This window comes from Phalangium opilio, unplaced genomic scaffold, assembly GCF_054372755.1.
Source record: "Phalangium opilio isolate 3A_F unplaced genomic scaffold, DU_Popi_V2 ptg000390l_1, whole genome shotgun sequence".
Taxonomy (NCBI): domain Eukaryota; kingdom Metazoa; phylum Arthropoda; class Arachnida; order Opiliones; family Phalangiidae; genus Phalangium; species Phalangium opilio.
This window is the reverse complement of record NW_028324234.1, coordinates 644,674-670,864: the sequence shown is the minus strand read 5'-3', so window position 1 is coordinate 670,864 and position 26,191 is coordinate 644,674. Positions and strand designations below refer to the sequence as shown.

Below are 26,191 nucleotides of genomic sequence, written 5' to 3'. Positions count from 1 at the left end.
TCTAGAGAGGATAAAAATAAGCGAGATTGTTTCGGAAAACAAATACTGCTTCCACTAATGGGTTTACACTCCTTGTTACTCTTGTTGTCTGTGTGTGTCCGTCCATTGTTACACTAGTGCGTCGCGTTAGCAGTTAGCCTTGTGTTGATGTGTTAAGAAATCATACAGAACCTTAATATTCCCTTTTTCCATAATATAAAGTGAATATGTGGAAGTATTTTTCGTAATTATGATGCATTTAGTACTTTTGTAGCTTTAAAGCTCTGTTTCATTTTGATATTCCAAAGATTTTTTTTAATATTGTTATTTGAAATGGCTGTTTATATATTGCTTAAGCTATACTACATCTGTATATAGAATAATCCTTGGTTTAGTGATTTCATGAAGAAAACTAAGACCTAAACTCCGGCGCGTATAACAAGTATTATCCGCAAAAGGCTTAGTGAAACAAAGAGTAAATAATTGAGGCCTGAGGTGAAGTAAACTCTTGGCTTTGATTTTCGTGTCTGGAATGAACAGACATCAACGGTTCAGAGTGAGCCGAAAGTTAAATACACTCTTAAATAATAATTATAAGGTTAGTAAAAGGGCTAATGGTAAACGGGTAGTAACTACAGACTTATTATTCTCTTTATGGCGCACATTGACTATTAGTGCGTCTAGCTACAATTTAGCTTTGGTGTTATTTAACGTTAACATTCATGTTGGCAAACTAAGAATATTGTTGAGGTGAGACGAGACGATAGTGTTTACACTGCAAACCAGTTGTGAATGTAGCTTTCAGAATATAGGGTAAACAGCTGAAGCGTAGACTTCATTTCCTGTTCTTTTCCCCATTGACTGATTTCCATGTGTCCAAGATTTATCCTTATTGGATGTAAAATGTCGTCTGCTTTACTGTACATTCGCTATGTTTGGAATACTGCTTCAATATTTCGTAAATTTTTACTTCAAAAAAGTTAAATAATTCCATATCTAGGTAAATACGTTTGTAGTAGTAGACCTCTTGACACGGAGAGGTAATATTTTGGTTTTCCCAACTTGTTTCCATCTCTATTGCGCCGATTGCGCATGTGCGGTACGCTCCTAGAAAGGAGGGCTGACGGAGAGTTTGGCCTCTATTTGTGGTCACTGGTGTAAATGTCGGACCCCTCGAACTATCCAATTACTGAACTTTTGGAAAACGTGATGGAGCTAGGCTTTGCGTTTATTTTGCTTTTTAATAACAATATGTAAATACATCTATTCTTTATCAACAATATTTTTAATCCATGTTAGATATTTCTGCACATCCGTGTAAACAGCTGGCCCACGTTCGGTTCCGCATATCCTGTGTCCCCACGAAACAATACCTCGAAGAGTCCATCGATTATCTTTTTTCTGAACAAGCGGGCCACCACTGTCGCCCTGTTGCATCGTAAAAATGACACGAATTATTATCTGTACAGTGCTATCAGCGTTTATTAGAGTTTTGCATCAAATACTATTGTAAATTCTATGATTCTGATAAAGTGAAAACGCCAAATAGTTAAGGTTGTACCCATTCGAAGAAGGATCACTTTACTACTCCCAAAAGAAGCGTTATTTCGATGTATACAGCAGAAAACACCATAAAAAACAATATAACTGCTTTAAAGCCCAATAAAACAGCATACAACAGATTAAAACAGCATACAACAGATTAAAACAGCATACAACAGATTAAAACAGCATACAACAGATTAAAACAGCATAAAAAGACAATAAAGCAATAAAAACAAAATTAAACTGGATAAAAACACAATAAAAACACAATAAAACAGCATAAAAACACAATAAAAACACAATAAAACAGCATAAAAACACAATTAAACAGCATAAAACACAATTAAACAGCATAGAAACACAATTAAACAGCATAAACAATAAAACAGCATAAACAATAAACCAGCATAAACAATAAAACAGCATAAACAATAAAACAGCATAAACAATAAAACAGCATAAACAATAAAACAGCATAAAAAATAAAACAGCATAAAAAATAACACAGCATAAAAAATAACACAGCATAAAAAATAAAACAGCATTTTTAAATAATAAAAATAAAACAGCACAAAAAATAAAACAGCATAAAAATAAAACAGCACAAAAATAAAACAGTATAAAAACGTAATTAAACGGCAACAAACGCAATAAAACAGCAAAAGACGCAATAAAACTGCAAAAAAGCGCAATAAAACTGCAAAAAAGCGCAATAAAACAGCATATAAACACAGTAAAACAGCATAAAAACACAATAAAACAGCATAGAAACAATAAAACTGCATAGAAACAATAAAACAGCATATAAACACAGTAAAACAGCATAAAAACACAATAAAACAACATAAAAACACAATAAAACAGCATAGAAACAATAAAACTGCATAGAAACAATAAAACAGCATAGAAACACAAAACAGCTTGAAACCCCAATAAAACAGCATAAAAACACAATAAATCTGCATAAAACACAATGAAACAGTACAAAAATCAACAGTAAAAATATAATGCCAAAAAAATGAGAGCCAAGAAAAAGCGAGTAAGAGATGCAAATTACACCCTTCTTTAATAACAGTTCCCTTACAATTTGTGCCGGACTTGAATATACTTACGTTACAAGGGCTACGTCCACCACCAGGTTGTAGAGTGCATAAAGTGTTTGGTGACACAGTGTCGAAGTAAAGTTCGTTGCATTTTGTTGAGTTAATAAATGGAATAACCGCTTGTCTTAAGACGTCTGACTCACCATGCGCTTTATTATAAAATGCATAATTTAATTACATTGCAACTAAGAATTGAAACGAATTTAGAAAACCAGTACTAGCAGAAGGGGATAATAGAAGAAGGATGACACTCTGTATTCTCTTAATACTTTAGTTATGTAGTTCCATGATTCTTCCCAGGTGAGTGAGCCCTTTTTGTTTGCCTTGGGCTGAATTCTATAATTGTTTGGTATGTACTAAATCCCCTGCACTCGAATAAGCACAAACCTTGATTGTCTTGACGTGGCTGGGACAAAAACACACAAGCGCATGCGCTTGGCAAATATTTAAGCAGCGCTAATAGAGTAATGATGAGGGAACCATTTACATGGCGTGTGTGCATCATTTGGTTTAGTAACCTTGTGCACTCCAAATGTTAATTCCGATGTTGGGAAGAATCATGTTACAATTACTCCGCCTGCTTTGTGGTTGTACACTTCTCCCGAAGAGTAGTATTATGTACTTCCTGTATTATCAGAAGGGGCAAGTGAGGAATATGGGTTCAGGATTGTCCGCCCAACTTCATAAATACCTTCACACAGCGTATAACCAAATTTACCAAGGTACACGAAAAACTTTAATTTACCCTGGCCAAAAGTGTATAGTAATAAAAAAATACACTTCATTAGCAATCCCCTGCCTTTGCTTGTAGACGACATGTAGACTGAAACTACCGTCCTCTAAATTAACCGCCTTCAAGAACTAACCAATCAGGGAAGAGCTTCTTGGCGCCATAGGTTTAAAGTAGCAGTAACATGATGCTGCTGATCCAAACGTTCATTTTTGGTACTAGAGCAAGCATCCGCTACACCATAAACCTATTCACGAAACGGCTTGTCTCCAGTGCCACGGTCGGGAAGATAATCATACACAGACTCTATTCTGGCTGGGCTAAAAGAGTTAGGCTTCTCCTATTACACGGCGCGAGCAAGTTTCATCAAAGTGTACTTTTCCCTATATACTTTTGCCCTGGCGATGTCTTTATTCCGTTTCACAACTCTAGCTTTCGCAATCTTTATTAAAGGAATGCAGAATACACCCTCTAGTATTATTTGGATCTCCACGCGCATTCTCACGCCACTGAACAGCACAACGACGACATCCAATAAAGGATGGTGAAAGAAGGAGAAATAGCAGTGAGCACAAATAGAAAGGAGAGTCAAAGAGAAAAGGGGGAAGGTAACTATAACGGCCGGCCAAGATGGCTCTCACGCGCACCTACCTCGGCGCACAGCCGAGGAGTAAGACGTCACGTCATCCCCTCAGAAGGGTAAACACGAAAATACGGTTAGAGGCTCACACTGTTGGCCGAAGTATAAACTTCTCCGATTTTTTACTCCCTTTCCGCTGCGCCGATTGTGCATGTGCGACACTCTTATCAAATTATTTCTTCGGACCCTGTCCAACTGTCCGATAATGTTTTTTTTCTTTTAAAAGGTTTATTAATGCCAAAACATAGTTATCACGCCAAGTTGCGGCCATCTTTTAATTTGATTTGAGAAAAAAAAACTTATTCACGGGATGTCAACGCCAGAAGGTGCTGAAAACGTTTTGAAATCGCTCCCCGGGGGCGTTTTGGCCAAAACGATTCGAATCGTTTCGCGCGAGAACGGTTTCTGTTTACACGGTGGTTCCCAAACGTTTCAAAACGTTACAAAACGTTTCGAAGTTCCCGTGTAATAGCGGCTTTAGAGAGCCCCAGGACTGGTAACGTTTTTGAAAGGGGGGGGGACTGACGGAGAATTTGGTCTCTCCAACTCTCCCTTCTATTTGTGCTCACTGGAAAGTAGACGCGCCAGCTGTGGAACAGCTAAGGTCCGGTGGGACGCTAGAAAATGGAAAAGAAATACTCGGAAAAGGGCAGTCGGTCTATGTCAGACAACTCACCGTCTGGGAAATCAGCACTCTTCCTCTGGTCCAAAACAGGGTTGGCACGCTGGTATCCAGTCCGGTTTTATCCACCTGGATTAAACCGGTTTAAACCACGTTGAAAAATCCAGTGGATTTTTAAAAAAATATAATAATAGAGTACAGCGCAGGCACCATAAAGTGAGATGGAAGGAAAAGTTTGACCCACATGTCTTTACCTCTTCATTTCATCGAAATGGTCCATTCCCATATGTTGTGGGTTATTTTGACGCACCCTTCTCCCACTGCTCCACCCGAAACTCGTGAGACCGAGTTGAATTTTTCCCCATGCTAAATTGGTTGGTCGGACCGCGCGTTTAGAAAAATCTTTATCAGACCCTGCCCTATTGAAGATCACAAAACAGCCTACCCGGGCCCGACCCTGCCCAATTGAAGATCACAAAACAGCCTACCCGGGCCCGACCCTGCCCAATTGAAGATCACAAAACAGCCTACCCGGGCCCGACCCTGTCCAATTGAAGATCACAAAACAGCCTACCCGGGCCCGACCCTGCCCAATTGAAGATCACAAAACAGCCTACCCGGGCCCGACCCTGCCCAATTGAAGATCACAAAACAGCCTACCCGGGCCCGACCCTGTCCAATTGAAGATCACAAAACAGCCTACCCGGGCCCGACCCTGCCCAATTGAAGATCACAAAACAGCCTACCCGGGCCCGACCCTGCCCCATTGAAGATCACAAAAAGAGCCTACCTGGGCCCAACCCTGCCCTATTGAAGATAATAAAAATGCCTACCCGGGTAGACGGTATGAAAACCCTACCCGACTCGACCAGCAAAAAGTTTTAAGTCATTTTCTAACTAAAACTTAGGATTTTTCGACCGATATATGTCGGGTTGTATTGAAAATTCTCGATTAAATCAGGGGCCCTACTCATCTCTAAGGGAAATGTCTATAGTTTTAACAACTTTTATGTACAATAAAAATGATTCTCAATCAGACGGCCTAGTAGAAGACAACTATCGCACTAAATGTAAAAAGAAGTGCTAAAATTTAAGCACTAAAGAGTAGTTTAAAAAAGCTGGATAAAACCAATAAAATCCGGTTTAAACCAGCAAAAAACCATACCAGCGGCTTTTTCAAGAAAAATCCGGATTTTTGCCAACCCTGGTCCAAAACCAGTTTATTAAGTGCTTGGACTAGTTTTTAAATTCAAGTGGGGGTTACTGGTCCTCGGGACCAGTTTATTAATTGCAAATCTATAGGAGAACAAAGGTGGGGACCAGTTCTGGGCCAGTTTATTATTTCGGACACTAGGGGGGTTACTGGCCCTCGGGACCAGTTTATTAATTGCAAATCTGTAGAAAAACATAGGCTTGGACCAGTCCGGAGACCAGTTTATTATTTCGGACACTAGAAGGTTACTGGTCCTCGGGACCAGTTTATTAATTGCAAATCTGTAGGAAAGCAAAGGCGGGAACAAGTCCGCAGACCAGTTTATTATTTCGGACACTAGGGGGGGGGGTCACTGGTCCCAAGGAATAGCATAAAAAGTATTCTTATTTCCCTCGTAGATCGCAGGCCATTTTTTCCGAGCATTATTCCCCCATTTTTTAGCGTCCCACCGGAACTGAGCTGTTCCACAGCAAGTTTCCACAATTAGCCCGCCTATTTCTCTGAGATTTCACAACCCCCATCAATCTTAAGCCAATAATGGAAGGAAATGTAATAGTCTTGTTAGATGTTACAGCCATTACGTTACGTGCCATCTTTGTTTATTTCCGTCTGGTAGGCTTGTAGGTATTGTTACTTACTCATGGTGTCACCCCAACCAGTCACAATTGCCGAACCTCCAAGCACATCGTCATTCGAGGGTAAGCATATAGGTGAAATCCTATTATTATACTGCACTGGTGCATTTAGCTTCAGCAATGCAATATCGTTCTATTAAAAATAAACATATAGCAATTTATAACAGTTATTATTTCAACTTTTGAAACAAGTCACGGAAAGGACTTTTACGTATTAGCTAGGTGTGGTTGGGAGTGTGGGGAGGACGTGTTAGCTTCGTATGTGCTAATGTAGTACAGTATTCTTGCTTTCTAGCTCGCTAAGGTAATACTTGAGATGAACCAACGGTTGGGGTACATTAAGGTTACACCACACCTAACTGAAAAGGTCTTTTCGTCTATCCAGACTCTACAGACAAACCACACAGATTATAATCGTGAAAGCCAGTATGTCATTCACAACGTAGATAAAAACCTATAAAAACTAGATACACATAGAAGGGTCAGGAGATGTTTTCAACGACAATTATAAATAAATTACAGCAACCCAGCAGCCTTTACACATAGTGCCCTTTCCGAATGAAAATGAATCTCTCATTCTAGCTACCTTGCTCGCATTCCTTTTCAGCCTCCCCGCGCTAACCCCAAAAACCGGAGTAAAGTGAAAATATTTTAATTTAAAACGCTTTCAGCAAATGGGCTTCGCCACAGCTGTCCATCAAATTAAACTAAATTTGGGGGTTGTCGCAATCTAACCCTGTGAATTCTTTGACAATGCCAATATTGTTTCCTACCCTTCAATGTAGGTTTTAAGCTACGAATGTGAAAAAATACTGACTTTTACGATTATGATCTGTGTGTATGTTTGTGCTTCGTGCGTTTTGGTTAGATAGACAAAAATACCTGTTTAGTAAGAACCCCAACGGTAGGGCCATCTCAAATATTAGCTTAGATAGTTAGAAAACACGAGGGGTTAGTCACTTTAATAATCAGGTGTTAAAAAACCGCTTAAATCGATAACTTGATTTCTAGAATTCTTAGAAAATCATCAGTGATCAAAATCCTTCTTATGGGCATTCAAAGGTAATCAGAAATCAGTGAATCACCAATAATCACGCAAAATCTTGAGAAAATCAGAAATAATCACATGATTTACTAGTAATCCTTTGTAGTCACTTCGGTAATCCAGTATTCCGTGAAATAATCACGCATAATCAATCGAGGAATTCGAAAATCCCAAATTGAAAATCGTAATCAGTTGAAATAGAAATAATCACTGCATTCATCATAATTCACGAAGAATGCAGTGGCAGTCACGACATTCAACAAAAATCAGGGGAATTCGAACAGGAATCACAACTAATCTGCGGCAATCAGTGAAAAGATTATCGAAATCACGGAAAATAATTGTATTAACGGAAATCAAGGAATTCATTCAGTAATCAATGGAATTCACATGAAAATTCAGAAATAAGGTGTACAAATGATTAGCCCCTGGAGAAAACACGACTAACACGCCACCCAACTACACCTAGCTAATACGGAAATTTTATTTACGTGACTTGTTAACTTGACTAACCTTTGGTTCAGGATCATAGGCAGGGTGTACGTAAACCTTTTCCACATATCGAGTTATCTCGTTTCCTTCATATTTGAACGTGTTATGATCACCCAATAGAATTCTTACCACTGAGCCATTTCGTTTTCTTTGTTCACACAAAATCAAAAATAATTAAGATACGCTTGGCATTAGAACAATGTATCTTGGATTAATAGAAGCAAACCATGTCATTTTATCTTTTGCAGAAGTCCATTAAATTAGCCTAGGAAGTAAACAATTACAGTAGCGTACGTCTCTGCTGGGGTAAGAACAGAGCTGTGCTAATTAGCTGACAACTAATTGAATTAGAATTAGCAATTAGGGAAATATTTATGAACTAATTAATTAGCCAATTAGCAATTAGGGAAATATTTATGAACTAATTAATTAGCCAATTAGCAATTAGACATAGAAACTAATTCAATTCAATTAGAAATTAGACATTTATTTATCAAACTAATTAATTAGAATTACTATTTTCAAATTAATTGCTTGTCTAATTAAGGTAAAAAAGAAACCATAAGTAAACATAAAAGTTTAAAAGTGCCCATGGATTTAGTACTTTGGTAATGCAAAGTTTAATGTTTTAATGCCATTGAAAATCGGGTACGGAAGCCATGAATTATTCTCGAAAAATGAGACAAGCCTCGAGCCTTCCGTCATGTTAAAATTTGTCTTATTTCATCATTTTCTTGCCACAGTTCCTATAATGGACTCCTGAGTAGTAAATACATGCGTACTGCTATTAATTCGAGTAGGTAAAACAGTCGAAATTTCGAAATGGGGCAGTTGCGATCTACGAAATTTATTTGAGGAGCTGAAAAATTTAGAGTAGCACTAAGGTTTCCGCATCGATATAAGATAAGGCTTTTTCATATTCAAATAGATGAATCAAGAGTTAATTCCTCGATTTTTTTACAACAAATTGGCGTAAAAGATTAATTGAAAATCCAATTGGCTAATTAGTTAATCCTAAATCTAATTAAATTTTAATTAGATAATTACCTTTCCGATTCATATTAATTAATTAGAATTACTTCTCAATTAGCACTAATGTAATTAAAATTCAATTACCATTTTCAATTAGTAAATGTTGCTAATTAATTAGAAATTCAATTAGCTAACTAATTAATTAGTACAGCTCTGGGTAAGAACTCCTTTTAACTCCATGGATGGGGGTTTCGTTTTTCCCTATTTATTAAGCCTGTTTGAAATCTCGAGGTCCTCTCTTGGAAATCTTTCTTCACGTGAGCGGGGCGTGAATCCTTCAGCCCATGAACGTTGCATCTCTAAAGGGACCGGAAAACGGGGGAGATTCCTCTCTATAGCACGTTTGCTTTATAAAAAAAAAATCACAAAAGACCGAACGGCCTTGACTGTTCCCATATTTACAGCCCTCATTCCTTCCCCCGATGCTATGCTATAGAGAACTCGGTTTGTACAGTGAGAAGCGGGCGTTTTCCGGTCCCTTTAGAGATTCAGAGTTTATGTTCAGCCAATAGCTGTTTCTCTCCCAATAGGGCAAATTTTGGCGTTGGAGTCGCGCCTAAACCGGAGGTCTGAGAAAAGTTATCGCTAGGTGGTGAATGTGTTGCCCTTCTTCAGTATTGCTACACAAGAGAGGGGAGTACCAAACCCTTCTTTTCGTTACTTCCTAGGCTAATTTAATGGACTTCAGCTTTTGGTCTCAAACGTTATCGAAAGAAATTCAAATAGTCTAATGGTTTCAAAACTCAATCGTTATCAAAAGTTGATAGATAAAAACCAAAAGTATACTTCGTTTCCATTTGCTCGCGCCGTGTAATCTGAAAAACACCTCTTTACCTCTCAGAATAGTGTCGACCCCCTCTGCGTATGATTACCTTTACGACCGTAGCACAAGTAACACAAGTATAGAGTAGCCGATGCTAGCTCTAGTACTAAATATCAAACTTAGGATTATCTGATAGAGTATGTACCATTTTTAATAAACCTTTGACCCCCAAAAAAGCTCTTCTCCGTTTAATTGGTTCGTGTAGAGGTTTACATGCAGGGCCCCCAGCCGAATTTCAAAAATATTTATAGAGCTATATCAGTTGAGTGGGGGAAACGTCACAGTTGAGCCTGCCAATAAACGGAGCCGGTTTTCACCCTCCCTCCGTGCGGGCCACTGAAGAACTCTATGCTAAATTTCCCGCACAATATGGCGCCTAGGCGGGGACTGGCGAAACCCCGCCGAATTGAAATAGCTCTATAGGAATTATAGGTAATGAAAATATAGGATTTTATAGGACTTTTTTCCATAAATATGGGATTATATAGGACACTAAAATATTATTATTTTTCGTCCATTTGTTTTTAAATAACAGTCCAGTTCGGTGAAAACAATCATTTCCCGACTTTTTTGATCTAGCAGACGACAACAAATAGATTCCTTATTGGCTGTCCGTCCAGACACAAAGCTCAGCATGGTGGTCGGCACTGAACGTTCAATTCTCAGAACCATAATATACACCGAGGCATTTTTAACTAGTTAAGCTGCAATATTAGGTAAGCTGTCCCTATCTATATCTATATAAATCAAAGTCCTGACTGACAGACTGACTGATAATCAACGCCCAGCCCAAACCGCTTGCCCTAGAAGGCTGAAAATTTGCAGGAACGTTACTCATATGTAGTAGGCGCGTACTAAGAAAGATTTTTCCAATCCGCCGCCATCTTGAAAAATGGCGCCCAGAAATGTAAAAAATCTTCTCTGTGCAACAAGTCCGCGCGTTTCAACCGATTTCACAAATATTTAGTACACTGGTTTCCTTTAACCTATAGACGGTGTAACCACGCTTGCGAGACTTACTAAACTCGCCACATTCGCACGTGGCCATAAAAGCCTTGGCTATAACTAAGAATAAACTACACTGTTCCTTAGCTTCAATCATACTTTATTAAACTAACTAATTAAATAATAATTAAATGCCAACTTGCATTATACAACTAAAGAATTAAATAATAATTGCTATTAATGGATGAAGTCCAATACCAGGGCAAGACGCCCTATGCTCGAGCATACTACTACATTCTAGTAGTGGAGAATGACTGACTTAATAGGATAAGCAGTCGACGCTTATATAGTACGGGGGAAGGTCAGAGGTAACGCTGTGTGTTAATCCTCTATGTAACCGTACACCCCTGGAGTAGAAACCCAGGAGGTCCCTTGATTATTACGGGAGGTTACAACGGGTTGAATGGTCTTACGGGTTCGATTTGATGCCATATTTTTAAATGGCGGCCAAAAACTTAAAACCCTTCTTTATAGAATAATGTCTGCGTGAAAAATAATAAAAAAATGTCCCGACGGGCTGACGTGCAACGCCGAGTGCCTTCGCTCCTAGGGTGCTACAAAAATATTAGTCATCAGTAAAATCTACCCATTCTTTATATCATTTTGATGGTAGTTCTTATTACATGCGAGCGACGCCGCGGGTAACAGCTAGTTTTTTCATATTTTTAGACTCGAGTCCTGTTGGTTTAACCGATAGGTTGCTTAAAAATTCGCGCATATTTCAAAATTATAGGATTTTTGACGAGATCTGCAAAATATATAGGATTTTATAGGACCTCTGGGGGGGGGGCTAAAGGCTGGGAATTTTGAACGAAGTACACTTTTGGTTTAACCTATGAACTTTTGTTGTTAAGTTACTGAGCTTGTAATAAAGATTAAAACCATACTCGAAACAGTGTCCGGCTGTTAGAATCCAGAAGTTATTGATAAGGGATCCACCACAAACGTGACCACTTGGTAGAGTATCTTTCTTTTGAATAGATATTTGCCACGGCCAACTTCCAGGGATAGCTTCTTCCCCACCAACTATTCGTTCAGCTAAAGTATCGGGGTTAATGGCTGGAGCGCCGCACTCGGTCGGTGATTTAGTAGTGTGCCCTATAACAAAATTAGGACTGCACTGTCAATAACATTACAAGAGTTTTTGGCTGATATTATCACGGAGCTGTATTGTAGAAAGAGTAGAGACTCGTAGCTTCCCCTCTACTAAAAAAGCTAGACCTTATTGGTCCATAAAAAGGGGTATGAATTTTAACCCTCCCTCCAAACCTAGGCGAGCCCATGTAAACAAGAAAGATGGCCGCATGGATTAACTAACGCTAGGGATTGTTCATTCCCCCTAAAAGATAAAAGATGCATGTTCCAAACGCCCCCTAGCAGCAGCTACTATCCCTAACAGAAATTTATAAGAAAATTGGACCAAATATCACATGCCCTATGACGTCAAATTGAAATCCTTCCTAAATTGGGCGCCGCCATCTTTAAAATCCGCATATTCTATTTATTTTGCCTAGAGATGGCCATATATCTACATCCGTTTTGGTCCAATAAATTGGGGGAATGAAGAGGGGAATCAAGGAATAATTTGGAACATGTAGTTGGCGATAGCGTTACATGGGACACCCGGTTAGTGGACAATCCCTAGCGTTAGTTAATCCATGATGGCCGCGAGCTACGGACGTTGAGGAGGGTTAAGTCTTGGTCTTTTGTGTATCGAGTCCGAGTGACGGGAGTTTCTCAAGCGATTGCAAATCTTGTTTAAATTTTTATTTTTATTTTTACTATTATTTCTATTTATATTAACTATAATATGGAAAATATTTAAAGAATTAAACCGGGAAAGAAGAAAACGACGTCTTCTTTAAAACGCGTGACGTCAGAGATTGTTTACATAGGCTCCGTATGCGCGAAAATTGTGCGCGGAGCACTGGTACGCTTATGTCTAGGCCCTAAGGGGTAGTCTCTACTCCTTCTACAATACACTAGGAGGATATAGGGGTGAAGGAGTCTTCGACTGCCGTTCTTAGAGCTCAGGTTTCGGCCACTCCGATTGGAGATTCGTGCAGACGCACCTAGTTACATTGGTTACGCGCATCACGTGACCACGCAAATCCAATTCAAAACATAGCGGGTTTTTCATGCTAGCTTAGACCTTAGAAGCAAAGCCGCCTATATTACGTGTTCATTGCGCATGTAGAGATATTTTTTTAATTATATCGGGCGTTAATTCGACCCTCCCACAGGCTTTAATCCACCTTAAACACTTATCTAGTTGAGTTTTTGGTGTTGGCAAAGAGTAAAAAACCGTTACCTTTACTTCAGTTTTATCTAAGAACCATAATTTACTATTAATAAAAAAATAAATAATGATAAATGTTCTGTTAAAGCACTAAAAAAGTGCAAGAAGCATTAAGCTTTTAACAAAAATTAAAACAAACGAACTGACGACGCCCGATGACGATGAGCGCGGAACTAGGTGCGCGGCTAAGAATCTCCCAGAACGAGTGAAAACGGGGGGAAACCACGGCCGATAATCTGTAAGCGCGTTTCAATGGGAAAACGGGCAGTCGAAGACTCCTTCACCCCTATATCCTCCTAGCAATACACATTCGTGGTATTATAACACCACTTAATCAGTGAGCACAAATGGAAAGGAGAGTCAAAGATATCTGAAGGGGAAGGTAACTATAACGGCCGCCCAAGATGGCTCTCACGCGCACCTACCTCGGCGCACAGCCGAGGAGTAAGACGTCACGTCATCCGTTCAGAAGGAAATTCAATACGGGTAAACATGAAAATACGGTTAGAGGGTCACACTTTTTGTCGGACGTTTTGGAAAAAGTGTACGGGCGGAGCCTCCGAAATGAACTAGGCCCATGCGTGTCGCGAAGCGAGAATATTTTTTTTAACCAATTAAGTTCGCCGTGGTTTTACGCTTGGGGGCGCTTATATTACCGTAAAATAAACAAAGTTCAACCCCGTGACCCTGTCGACTGCTTAAGTATTTGGGCCAAGGTCGCCCAAATACGTTACGAAAGTATACGTTTTTATTACTCTTACTGAATTATTTTAATTGAAATAATTTATTTTGTTGTCATCAATACAATCTAACCGAAAGATTCAATAAAAAGTGAATAGCCCCAAAAACATTTACGTTAATTTTAGGATGAAACATTTCTCTATCATAAAAAATTTATGACTGACCCCTAAAATATCAACGATAATTTAAGGAAGACCCCTGTCACAACGGTAACATAAGCGCCAACTCGTATACACATGTATGGTGAAAATATTTTCCTTAACAAACATAAAATTTGACATGCATGGGCCTCGTTCATTTCGGAGGCTCCGGTACGGGATATAGAAATCCAATTTGATTTCTTCGAATTTCGTTTAATTTTAATGGATTTCATTTGATTTCGTCGGATTTTGTTTGATTTCAAAATTTGGTGAAATCCAACGGACTTCGTCGAATTTTGAGGTTTTTTCCCGTGATTTTGTTGGATTTTGTGATTTCTTTTGATTTTGGATTTCGTGAATTTTGTAATGGATTTCACGATTTCTTTACTGATTTTGTTATTTCTTTACTGATTTTGCGATTTCTTTACTGATTTTGCGATTTCTTTACTGATTTTGCGATTTATATTCTCATTTTGTGATTTCTTTACTAATTTTGTGATTCTTTTTTACTGATTTTGTGATTTTTGGAAGGGGGCTGACAGCGAATTTGGTCTTTCCTACTCTCCTTTCTATTTGTGCTCACTTAACGCCACGCGGAAATATTTACCACAGTTCTCTTCATCGGATCCATCATAGCAGTCGTCCTTCCCATCGCAAATTACGTTCATTTCCACGCATTTTTTGTTCCTGCACGAAAATTGTCCAGTACCGCATTCATCTGCGAAATATATAGTAAGTACATTTCACGAAACAGCTACGTATTTTGTAAAAAGCTTAGACATACCAGGAGTTCATAATAACCCCCTTTCGGGGTAGGGGGGAAGTACGAACTGGCCATAGAGCTATTGGTAATAATCGCGAACAACAAGATTTTGTCGTTGCGCATAGAAAGGATTAGCCTGTTGATGGACATACAACTTTAGTAGTAGATTGCAGTGGTATCTATGCTCCTTGGTTTTCGTTTCAAAACTTCCGTTGGCTGGGATCTCCGTCGAAAAGAAAAATGGCGACTATGGTGGACGTAGAAACACGATGGAATGCTTATATTAAAGATACTGCGAATAAATTTGTCCAAACCGTTTTAATTTAACCACGGAATTCTCACACACACATATCACAACAAAACATTAATGACGATCGTTTAAATGTTTTGTAGAAACTAGAAACCACCAAAAAGCCAACTTCTTAGCCAAGGCTTAATTTCCACCGCGCCGACAGACACAGACGCGAGCCATTTTCGCTCCCAAAATCATAAGATAAAAATAGTGCTAAACCGGAAGTGTGGGCGCTAAAAATTGGGGTAACTATTTCTTTGGGAGTTAAGCGGTGTATAAATTCGCTGAGCTTTATGGCGAAACTTTGTTGTTACTGGCTTTTTAACCAGTTTCGTACTTCCCCCCGAAGGGGGTTATTATGAACTCCAGGACCTACTCATTTGGTTAACCAATTCGTATTGAATTTCAATCCCTGGTTCCTCATTTACGCGGCCAATGCTGTGGTAGATTATGAGCGATTGTGGACCAGCTACGGTGAATGAAGGTGGTAGTTCTCTTCCGCAATAACGAGTTGTTATAGTTTTGTTAACAGTTATATCGACGAAAGAACTCGGACATAATTGTTGTTCTTTCAAGCTGAATTTGTTGAACTTAATTTTCATATACTGCAATGATAATGGCGCTGTTATTGGCATTTACGTAAAAGCAGAAGGGGATAATAATAGAAGAAGGATGACACTCTGTATCCTCTCAAAGGGAGGCTGAAGCAAATTTTTATCATTTCTTACACATATTATAAGAACAGTCTGCGAAGTGAAACATCCAGGAAATACAGTCTCGATCCGAATGATTTTAAAATTAAAATTAGTTTCAGATTTTAAGGATAATTTGAAGTAAGGACCTCTGACCAATCGCGTAACTCCTTGCCTTCTTGTTAACGAAGTTCTCGTGGTACGCTCCATGTCAAATGAAATTTATCCGGAGATTTGAAAACATTTCCGCCCGATGTGATAATCGTGGCGCGAGATATAAAGCGTGCAATTGGAATTTTGTTAATAAAAAGGCAGGGCGTTACGCGATTGGTCAGGGGTTCTTATTTCAAATTACCCTTAAAATCTGAACCTAATTTGAATTTTAAAATCATTCGGAGACTGTATTTCCTGAATGTTTCACTATGCAGACTGGTCTTATAATTAGTAGAAGAATCGATTAAAAATCATTTCATTTTATACTTCACCCTCCCTTTAATACTTTAGTTATGTAACATGATTCTTCCTGGGTGAGGGAACCCGTTTTGTTTGCTCTCCCGCTCATCAAACGTCAGATGGGTAACTATCCCACCTGGGACTGAATTCTATAATTGTTTGGTATACTAAATCCTCAGCAATCAACCCATTTTGTTACTTGGCCTATTTTTGGTTCAGATATTAGGCCTATTTTTGTTATTTGGCCTATTTTTAGTTCAGATATTAGTTCTATTTTTGATCCCGTTATTAGGTAACTATCGCACCTAGGGCTGAATTGTTTGGTATTAACTAAATCCCCAGCAATCAAGTAGGCACAAACCTTGATGGACTTGACGTGGGACAAAAAACACACAAGCGCATGCGCCTTGGCAAATAGTTAAGCAGCACTAATAAAGTAATGATGAGGTAACTATTTATCGCGTATGTGATTCGGTTTAGTAACCTTGTGCACTCCAATTGTAAATTCTTATGTTGGGAAGAATCGTGTTACAATTAGCCTACTATGTGGTGGTACACTTCTCTCGAAGATAATTATTATACACTTCTAGTAGAAGTCAAAAGCTCTTCTAAGTACAGTGTAGATGAGCCGAAAAAACTAATGGCTGTGAAAACAGAGTCGCCTTATAGCATTGTAAATATTTATGTGTTTTGAACAAGTTTTTACCCTGCACTTTACATTATCTATTATTACAACAAGACGATCATACCTTAACCTAACCTAAACTCAGAGCTGTGCTAATTAGCTGACAACTAATTGAATTAGAATTAGCAATTAGGGAAATATTTATGAACTAATTAATTAGCCAATTAGCAATTAGGGAAATATTTATGAACTAATTAATTAGCCAATTAGCAATTAGGGAAATATTTATGAACTAATTAATTAGCCAACTAGCAATTAGACATAGAAACTAATTCAATTCAATTAGAAATTAGACATTTATTTATCAAACTAATTAATTAGAATTACTAATTTCTAATTAATTACTTGTCTAATTAAGGTAAAAAAGAAACCATAAGTAAACATAAAAGTTTAAAAGTGCCCATGGATTAAGTACTTTGGTAATGCAAAGTTTAATGTTTTAATGCCATTGAAAAACGGGTACGGAAGCCATGAATTATTCTCGAAAAATGAGACAAGCCTCGAGCCTTCCGTCATGTTAAAATTTGTCTTATTTCATCATTTTCTTGCCACAGTTCCTATAATGGACTCCTGAGTAGTAAATACATGCGTACTGCTATTAATTCGAGTAGGTAAAACAGTCGAAATTTCGAAATGGGGCAGTTGCGATCTACGAAATTTATTTGAGGAGCTGAAAAATTTAGAGTAGCACTAAGGTTTCCGCATCGATATAAGATAAGGCTTTTTCATATTCAAATAGATGAATTCCTCGATTTTTTTACAACAAATTGGCGTAAAAGATTAATTGAAAATCCAATTGGCTAATTAGTTAATCCTAAATCTAATTAAATTTTAATTAGATAATTACCTTTCCGATTCATACTAATTAATTAGAATTACTTCTCAATTAGCACTAATGTAATTAAAATTCAATTACCATTTTCAATTAGTAAATGTTAGTAGTAATGTAAATTAATTAGTACAGCTCTGCAAAAACTGACCCCAATACAACCGGGGTTGGAATCATAATACCAAAAGTGGATGAGAAAACGGCCAAAAGTCGCGAGTCATCAGAGTTTCGCCGTAGTTGACCATTTTATTGGCGTAGCTATACTGGGCCTGTTCACTCCCTTCAAATAGGTCTTGTGTTAATTCGCGGTTACGCGGTTACCGTCGTCTGCTATTGTGTATGCTAGAACTTCCTCGATTTGTGTTTGTAGTCAGGACAGAGTAGCTGGTAATGTTTTAAAAGGCATTTGAAGGTATAATATGGATTTAAGTAAGGTTATCGAAGCAATAGATGAGCACATAAAACTAGATACGTTTAAAACAAATCTCGGTAATTTAGCTATAGCGCGAGCAGCTTGCTTCGTGATGCGCGTGATCGAGTGGGCTATGGTTAAGCCAAGGAGCATAAATGTCTGAACTACTTTCAGTCGCGAGTTTGCAAGTCCATCAGTCACTAGTAAACTAAATAGTTATTGGCGAAACTTTGATGTCCGCGTTTTTTAACACAGGCTCTATGGCCATTGTCATACTTTCCCTCTCATCCACATTTGATAATACCTAAACTAACCCCAATAGTACCGGGGTTCGAATAACAATACCTAAACCGACCCCAATGTTACTGGGGTTGAAATAACAATACCAAAACTGACCCCAATACAACTGGGGTTCAAATAACAATACCTAAACTGACCCCCATACAACTGGGGTTCAAATAACTATACCTAAACTGACCCCAATACAACTGGGGTTCAAATAACAATACCTAAACAGATCCCAATACAACTGGGGTTGGAATAACAATTCCTAAATTGACCCCAATGCTACTGGGGTTGGAATAACAATTCCTAAATTGACCCCAATGCTACTGGGGTTGGAATAACAATCCCTAAATTGACCCCAATACAACTGGGGTTGGAATAACAATTCCAAAATTGACCCCAATGCTACTGTAGTTGGAATAACAATTCCAAAATTGACCCCAATGCTACTGGGGTTGGAATAATAATTCCTAAATTGACCCCAATGCTACTGGGGTTGGAATAACAATTCCTAAATTGACCATACGAGAGTTTCCCATAAATTTATGAAGATACTTTTAAAATAACAAACCTTATTGGCAGGAACTGGTAGTATCCATAAACAACTTCTTTCTGAAGACCAGCTTGGTGCACTAGTGAGAATTCCAGCATTTGAATCACGGATTGTCTTACCACCGGTTAAACATTTTTCCGTGTCTAATGCCCATGATATCCCTAAATCGAAAGTACAATATGAAAGAATAACCAATGAAAGGTCAGCGAGAATTAATAATTTATGGCTTCGTATCTCATATTCGCTGACTTAAGGGGTATGCGAATTTACAATTTCATATCATATTTAACCACGAAAGTGGTATTTTGTTCACTTTCAAGTCTCTACTTTCAAAATATCAAGTTTTTAATATAATTGAACCAAAGTTTCTATTTTTAAAATCCATTGAAAAATCACGAAAACTCAGTTTCGATATATCAATAATTTTGTCTTGTCGAGCTTGTTCGCCCGTTTGATGACATCACTATGACGTGAGGAAAAAAAGCGCGGGAATCCTATACGCGTCTCGAGCTTCCCGCCAGTCTAAAATAGGGGTCTGAGGGCGGAGAGAGTGGTACCATCTCACGTGAAAAATATGTCTGTGACGTCAGCCTACGGGAAACGTTTTAGCCTTTCATAAAAAGTGGGTTTCAAATAATTTCATATGAAGCATTTTCAAATGCATATTGCCAAATAACCAGAAATCGGAGAATTAAAAGCTTGATATTTTTGAATTCAAAGAAATTAATTCTATCTTTTGTTGTATAAATGATAAATCAGAAGTTTTTCAAACAAAGCTTCTGATTCCCTTTAAAAACACGAGGATAAACAACAAAGGATATGTCATAAGAGGGTATTAAATTGAGCGAGGGAAGATACCCAGCTGTTCGCGACAGATTATAGTTGGGTCAAACAAGTTGGAAAACCAAAATGAACCTCTCCGAATCGGGACAAAATTAAGAGTTTTTTCTTAAATATTATTGACTCTAATCAATTTAATCTTCAGTATTTTACATTAATTCTACTTAAATCTTTTTAAGAAACTTTATTCCTAGGGTATACTGTATAAGGCGATTGATTCACAAGAAATGATAAGAAAAGCGGCAATTGCGCGAACCTTTGATGGATGCCCTAGATGCCATTGGAAGTTTCTCGTAACCCTAGCCAATCGCCTCGTACTTCTTAAGCCTAACGATGATAATGGAGTAGAAGCCAAAAATCCCTTTGTGCGAACACGTTTGATCCGATTTGCCAATTGCGAACGCGGTGACAGACACACATACAAACATGTCCAGGGTAATACCTCCCCGTGACGTCATCGTCACTCGGAGAGGTATAAAGAAGGTGCAGAGCGAAAGATATTAAAGTTAATTGTTCTTAAAGGGAGGGTGAGAGTGATTTTTTATCGATTCTTCTACTAATTACAAAACCATTCTACATAGTGTGAAAAATTCAGGAAATAAGTCTCCGAATGATTTTAAAATTAAAATTAGGTTTAGATTTTATGGGTAATTTGAAATAAGGACCTCCGACCAATCGCGTAACGCAATGCCTTCCTGTTAACAAAATTCTCGTGGCACGCTCCAAGCCGAATGAAATTTATCGCGAGATTTGATAGAAGTTGCTCGTGGTGTAACAATCGTGGCGCGAGATGTAGAGCGTGCAAAGGAAATTTTGTTAACAGGAAGGCAGGGAGTTACGCGATTGGTCGTACGTCCTCATTTAAAATTACCCAGAAACTATGAACCAAATTGTAATTTTAAAATCATTCGTATTTCCAGTGTTTCCATTTTTCACGAAAAACATTTCTATATTACGAGGATGCCCATTTCCGCACAATTTTCGAGAATCGTAGCCCATAGCCGACCGCCGACTAAATCTTAACCCTACGATTATAATGCAGTAGAAGCCAAAGATTTCTTTCTGCGAGCAAGTTTGCTCCGTTTCCCAACTGCGAACGCGGTGAGACACACAGACTGAAACGTCCAGTGACATCATCGTCACTCGGAGAGGCAAAAAGTTACATCTAATCAAAAACCCTCCTTATACATTAAACCATAAGTTTATAAGATATGTTCCATAAGTGTGTCACTCGTTAATGAGTTTGTCATGAAGTGACGTAGGCAAAACGCCATAGATTCTCGTAAAGCGACGCCTGGTGAGGCGCTGTCAAAGGCTTAGTATAGACTAAATAGGAGGATGGACTGCAAAACCGAGTGTAGTCAATTCTCACGTCGTTCTTGAACTAGCTCTAATTAAGCCACTAGCATTACGAAGTATAGGTGCTTATGGAACATATCTTATAAACTTATGATTAAACCTAAAATAAATAGGGGAAAGTGCCGGACTGCCATATTTTCCTGCCTTTGCCTTAGCTTGATATGCATTTCGTATTTATTTTTGATTAAACTAAGACCATTAAACTCAGATGGATTTGAATGGAGATAGGGCGCGAGGTTCTTTGAGGGCAGCGCCTCTCTAGCGCCACGCCGCGAACAATATTGAAATTTTTTTAAATCAAACCATAGCCATAACCTTGTCCATGAGTCAAAAGGTTTCGGGACTCTAAGGCTAGGGACCACCAAAGGCAATGCCATTAGAAGAACGGGGGTTTTAGCTTATAATTATTCCAGTACATCTGTGTTTAAAGGTCTTAGATGATCAATTACAACGTAGACCAGCGTGGGAAATAAGGCGGTGGCACAGGGCAAATCACCAGTTTAAAAATTGTCTGGTTCAGTTTAAATATTAAATCTGAAGTGTGGTCACAAGTCAGTGGTCCACGGGACCACTAAAAAATTCAAGGATCTAGACATTAACTCAAATATTTTAATTATCCACTTCTTTAGTTTAGCAGACGACGTGCTCTGGTCAATGGTCATGGACCAGTTTATTTATTCCAGGCCAGGGGGGTCACTGATCTAATGTCCAGTTTAAAAAAAAACGCTAATAAACAAGGTAGTATCAAGAAGTGATGTCTAGTTTACTAGGGAGAAGGTATAAGATGCCTTAGTATACGCGCACCATAGTCCCAGTCCTCCTTTCAAAATACAAGGGGGGACGTAAAAGGAGGCCGGGCTATTTCGCCTCTCCTCAGTCGGAAAATACTTAATTTTCGTCATTGGCATCGCGCTGACGTGAGTTTTCAAGAACCAATGAGATGCTGAATGTAATTAAGAGGCGGGGATTAACTCCGGACCACGTTTGGACTGGAGATAAAGCTAGAAATATGGCGAATTTATACCTTCTCTCTAGTAAACTAGATATCGCTTCTTGGTAGTATATACAAGTAGAAATTGAATTCAATGATGAAATATATTAATTAGCAACTTACTTATACTTTGAATAATTATTATGCTGAAAAATATACATGTGATCCTTAGTAGTTCCATATTGGAACGCTTATAAATCTATCGATGTATTTATTTAAATAGAACAATACTTTGTTCAGACCAAACCATCTGAATGTGATTTGATAACTCGACCGTCACGTACAGAGCCAAGATATTATATATTACCAATCTATCCCTGATATTACAAAACAGAAGGTATTTTTCACACGATTTCAATGATAATAAAAATTATCTTCGTTCATTTATCTCACTTCTGAATTTATTTCAGTAATCTATAATAACAAGTATCCATGGAATTTAAGAAGCAGGAATGGAGAACGGGGTAATCTGAGCGCACCTCAAAGTCCCGGACCCCCTTCCCCGGGACGGGGGGGGGCGGCATGCAAGAAGAGGAGGGTCATAGCAGTGAGTACAAATAGAAAGGAGATTCGGAGAGACCAAATTCTCCGTCAGCCCCCCCCCCTTTCTAAAACGTTACCAGTGCTGGGGCTCTCTATGAGAGTACCGCACATGCGCAATCGGAGCAACGGAGAGGGGGAAAATAGGAGAAGTTTGTTTACGTTTCGGCCAATAGTATTACGGCCGAGGCGTGAGCCTCTAACCATATTTTCGTGTTGTCCTTATTGAATTTCCTTCCCAACGGATGACGTGACGTCTTACTCCTTGGCTGAGCGCCGAGGTAGGTGCGCGTGAGAGCCGTTATAGTTACCTTCCCCTTCTCTCTTTGACTCCCCTTTCTGTTTGTGCTCACTGGTCAAAGCGACAGAGGTAAAAAGGAACTTCGTATTTTTCGCCGTCCCCTTCAACGTCATCATAACGTATGTTTAAGTGAGCCAATTAGATAATTTAAATTTTTCATTCGTGTTGAGGGGAGGGGCTCTATACCGGGCTATGAGTCGGACTGAAGTAAAGGCTAACCGTTCTCCATTCCTGCTTCTAAAATTACATGGATCCCTAATAATAATATGGCTTTTAAAGGCCGACTTCCAGCGAAAATTGTTCTAGCGAACTGAAAACCGAGCATCGAGACCAACAATGAAGCGACCGTGCCGATTTTCGAAGCCCCGCTGGGTCAAAAGTTGGAAGGGTTCTCGCTAACTGAAATCCGTACAATGTGGTTCTAGCGAACTGAAGATGAACAATAGAAATCCTTTTAAATTTATTTCCTCTAGAATTTTTGCTTTCCCCTGAAGGAAATTCTCTGATGCGTATCTTCAGTTCGCTAGAACCACATTGCACGGCTTTCAGTTAGCTAGAACCCTTCCATCTTTTACCCCAGCGGGGATTCGAAAATCGGCACGGTCGCTCCATTGTTAGTCTTGATGCTCGGTTTTCAGTTCGCTAGAACTCTTTTCGATGGAAGTTGGCCCTTAAAATATTATGTGAAAATGTATGAGGCGTTTTCAATATAACTTGAGTTGAAAAATTATAAAACCGGAAGTTTGAGATAGTAGCTTTGTCAACTGACCATTTACGATTGGTTTCAAAAATTGACTTTTGTTTGGACCAGTCTTTAAATTCAAGAAGTGGGGGTTACTGGTCCTTAGGACCAATTTATTAATTGCAAATCTATAAGAAAACTAAAGGCGAACAAGTCCAAGGACCAGTTATTATTATTATTTTGCACACTAGGGGGTCACTGGTCCTAATGACCTGTTTATATAATTGCGAATCTATAGGAAATTTAAGAAGGGACCAGTCCTACAAACTAGTTTATTATTGAGGACTCTAGTGCAGGGTTGGAAATAAGACAGGTTTACAAGTCCAAAACCAGTTTATTAATTGCTCGGACCAGTTTATTTATTCCAAAACTTGGGGTCAGTGGTCCCAGGGACCACTTTATTAATTATGGTTTTTGGAAAAAATAGACGGTGGGACCAGTTTATTAATTCGGGGTTCCTTAAAAGAATTTTTCTAGCTCAACACATTTTCTACCAATTCTACTCATAGGTAGTTAGTACTCCTTGGCTACAACTTCCCTACAAAAGTTTTGTAATCTATTGACTATTGATCTTGTCTAGCGTCTATACTCTAGAATGAGTCTCTTGTAGTTGACAGTCTAGGCCATAGCCAGTACTAGTTGTCAGTAGTCGTATTAGGCCGTAGTGTATGGTCACATTACAGGATTTTGATCTGGCTTACTGATAGCGAGAGAAGATATTGCCACCGAATTTATGTAAAATGCAATAAGGAATAAGGATAGTTCAGAAAAGGATTAAGAACTTCAAATATCATTAGACATGTTGATTGATATTTAGTGGCAACTAGTTGAAAAATTGTGATAAGAAATAAAAGTTAACTGTTATGGATTGTTATAGATAGTTTTCACACATGGAGGATTCATACCATTTACACCAGGAAGCCGGGCTATCTGGAGGACAAAAGCAGACGGGTTTTTGTCCGCCAGATAGCCCGGCCTCCTGGTGTAAATGGTATGAATCCTCCATGTGTGAAAACTATCTATATGCTACTTTTTCGTACAGTAAAAAATTCAAAATCAATTAGAATTTTCAGCTTCTTTACTTTTGTGTCTTTACGTGCTTTTTATTCTAACCATTTTAGAAATTTAATTTATAGTGGGACCGGTAAAATAATAATTAATGCGAGGGTCACTGGTCCCAAGGACCAGTTTAATAATTCCAACATGAGGGGTCGCTGGTCCCGAGGACCACTAACAAAATTCAGCTTATTTCCAACCCTGCTCTAGTGGGTTACTGGTCCTTGGGACCAGTTTCTTAATTGCAAATCTATAGGAAATTTAAGAAGAGACCAGTCCTACGGACTTGTTTACTATTGAGGACTCTAAAGTGGGTTACTGGTCCTCGGGAATCAATCGCCTTACATACCCTAAACTTCCAAAAATTCTTAAAGAGGCGTACGCTTGAATTCAAACGTCAGTAATAGCTATGTTTAAAATGATTTTAGGAATAAAGTTTCTTAAAACGATTTAACTATAATTAATGTAAATTAATGACGATTAAAATAATTAATACCAATTATATTTATTTAAATATTTAAGAAAAACCTCTTAATTGCGTCTCGACTCGGAGAGGTTTTATTTGGTTTCCCGACTTGTTTTTCATAAACCTATTCAACTTAACTTCATACTACAAGAATTGAGATACTATACCTTTTCCGCCTTCGCAAGTGCTATGAAGTTAGGTAGTGTCTGGAAACCTTTGGTCGAACTGGCAAAAAAATGAACTCGTAATGTTAAACTCCAAAGAGATTTTTCTGAAATTTCAGATTAAGTATAAATAGCAACCATAGCCAACTGGATAATAATAGAGCAAGGGGCTAGTCATTCGCCAAAATTTTGTACGCCTGATTAACTATTTCTGAATTTTTATGTGAATTCCGTTGATTACTGAATGAATTTTCTGATTTCCGTGATTACGATTATTTTAGGTGATTTCCATAGTCTTTACACTGATTTCCCGTTATTGCCGCAGACTACTTGTGATTTCTGTTTGAATTTCAATGAATCCCGGTGACTTTTTCGTGAATGCCTCGATTACCACTGAATTCTTCGTGAATTACGATGAATGCAGTGATTATTTCTATTTCAACTGATTACGATTTTTATATTGGATTTTCGAATTCCTCCATTGATTATGTGTGATTATTTCACGAAAGGTGTGATTACCGAGGTGATTACAAAAGATTACTAGTAAATCATGTGATTATTTCTAATTTTTTCAAGATTTCACGTGATTTCCAGTGATAATGGGATATTTCTGGTTACCTTTGATTACCCACAAAAATTATTTTTTGATTACTGATTATTTCCTAAGAATTCTACACCTGATTATTCAAGTGACTAACCCTTCAATTTTGTAGGATTTCTGCCA

The 26,191-nt window shown here is 38.3% G+C and overlaps 1 protein-coding gene across 6 annotated transcripts; it reads right to left on the bottom strand.

Moving 5' to 3' along the window:
* Positions 1–1,189: 1,189 nt before the first annotated feature.
* LOC149594150 (chymotrypsin B-like) lies at positions 1,190–26,173 on the bottom strand. 6 transcript variants are annotated; one of them, XM_089861503.1, is made up of 9 exons: positions 25,471–26,173; positions 19,027–19,169; positions 15,476–15,704; positions 14,652–14,762; positions 11,752–11,962; positions 8,026–8,152; positions 6,471–6,600; positions 2,637–2,776; positions 1,190–1,407 (listed from the first exon to the last, which is right to left on the bottom strand). In XM_089861503.1, the coding sequence occupies exons 3-9, from the start codon at positions 15,699–15,701 to the stop codon at positions 1,243–1,245; spliced, it is 1,110 nt and encodes a 369-aa protein (XP_089717629.1). In that variant the 5' UTR covers positions 15,702–15,704; positions 19,027–19,169; positions 25,471–26,173; the 3' UTR covers positions 1,190–1,242. The 6 variants fall into 6 exon arrangements, 5 of the variants coding, with proteins under 5 accessions (XP_089717629.1, XP_089717631.1, XP_089717632.1 ...); XR_016379437.1 differs by lacking the exon at positions 1,190–1,407 and adding an exon at positions 4,674–4,748 and having other exon boundaries at positions 2,639–2,776; XM_089861505.1 differs by lacking the exons at positions 19,027–19,169; positions 25,471–26,173 and adding an exon at positions 14,829–15,099 and having other exon boundaries at positions 15,476–15,584.
* Positions 26,174–26,191: the final 18 nt, after the last annotated feature.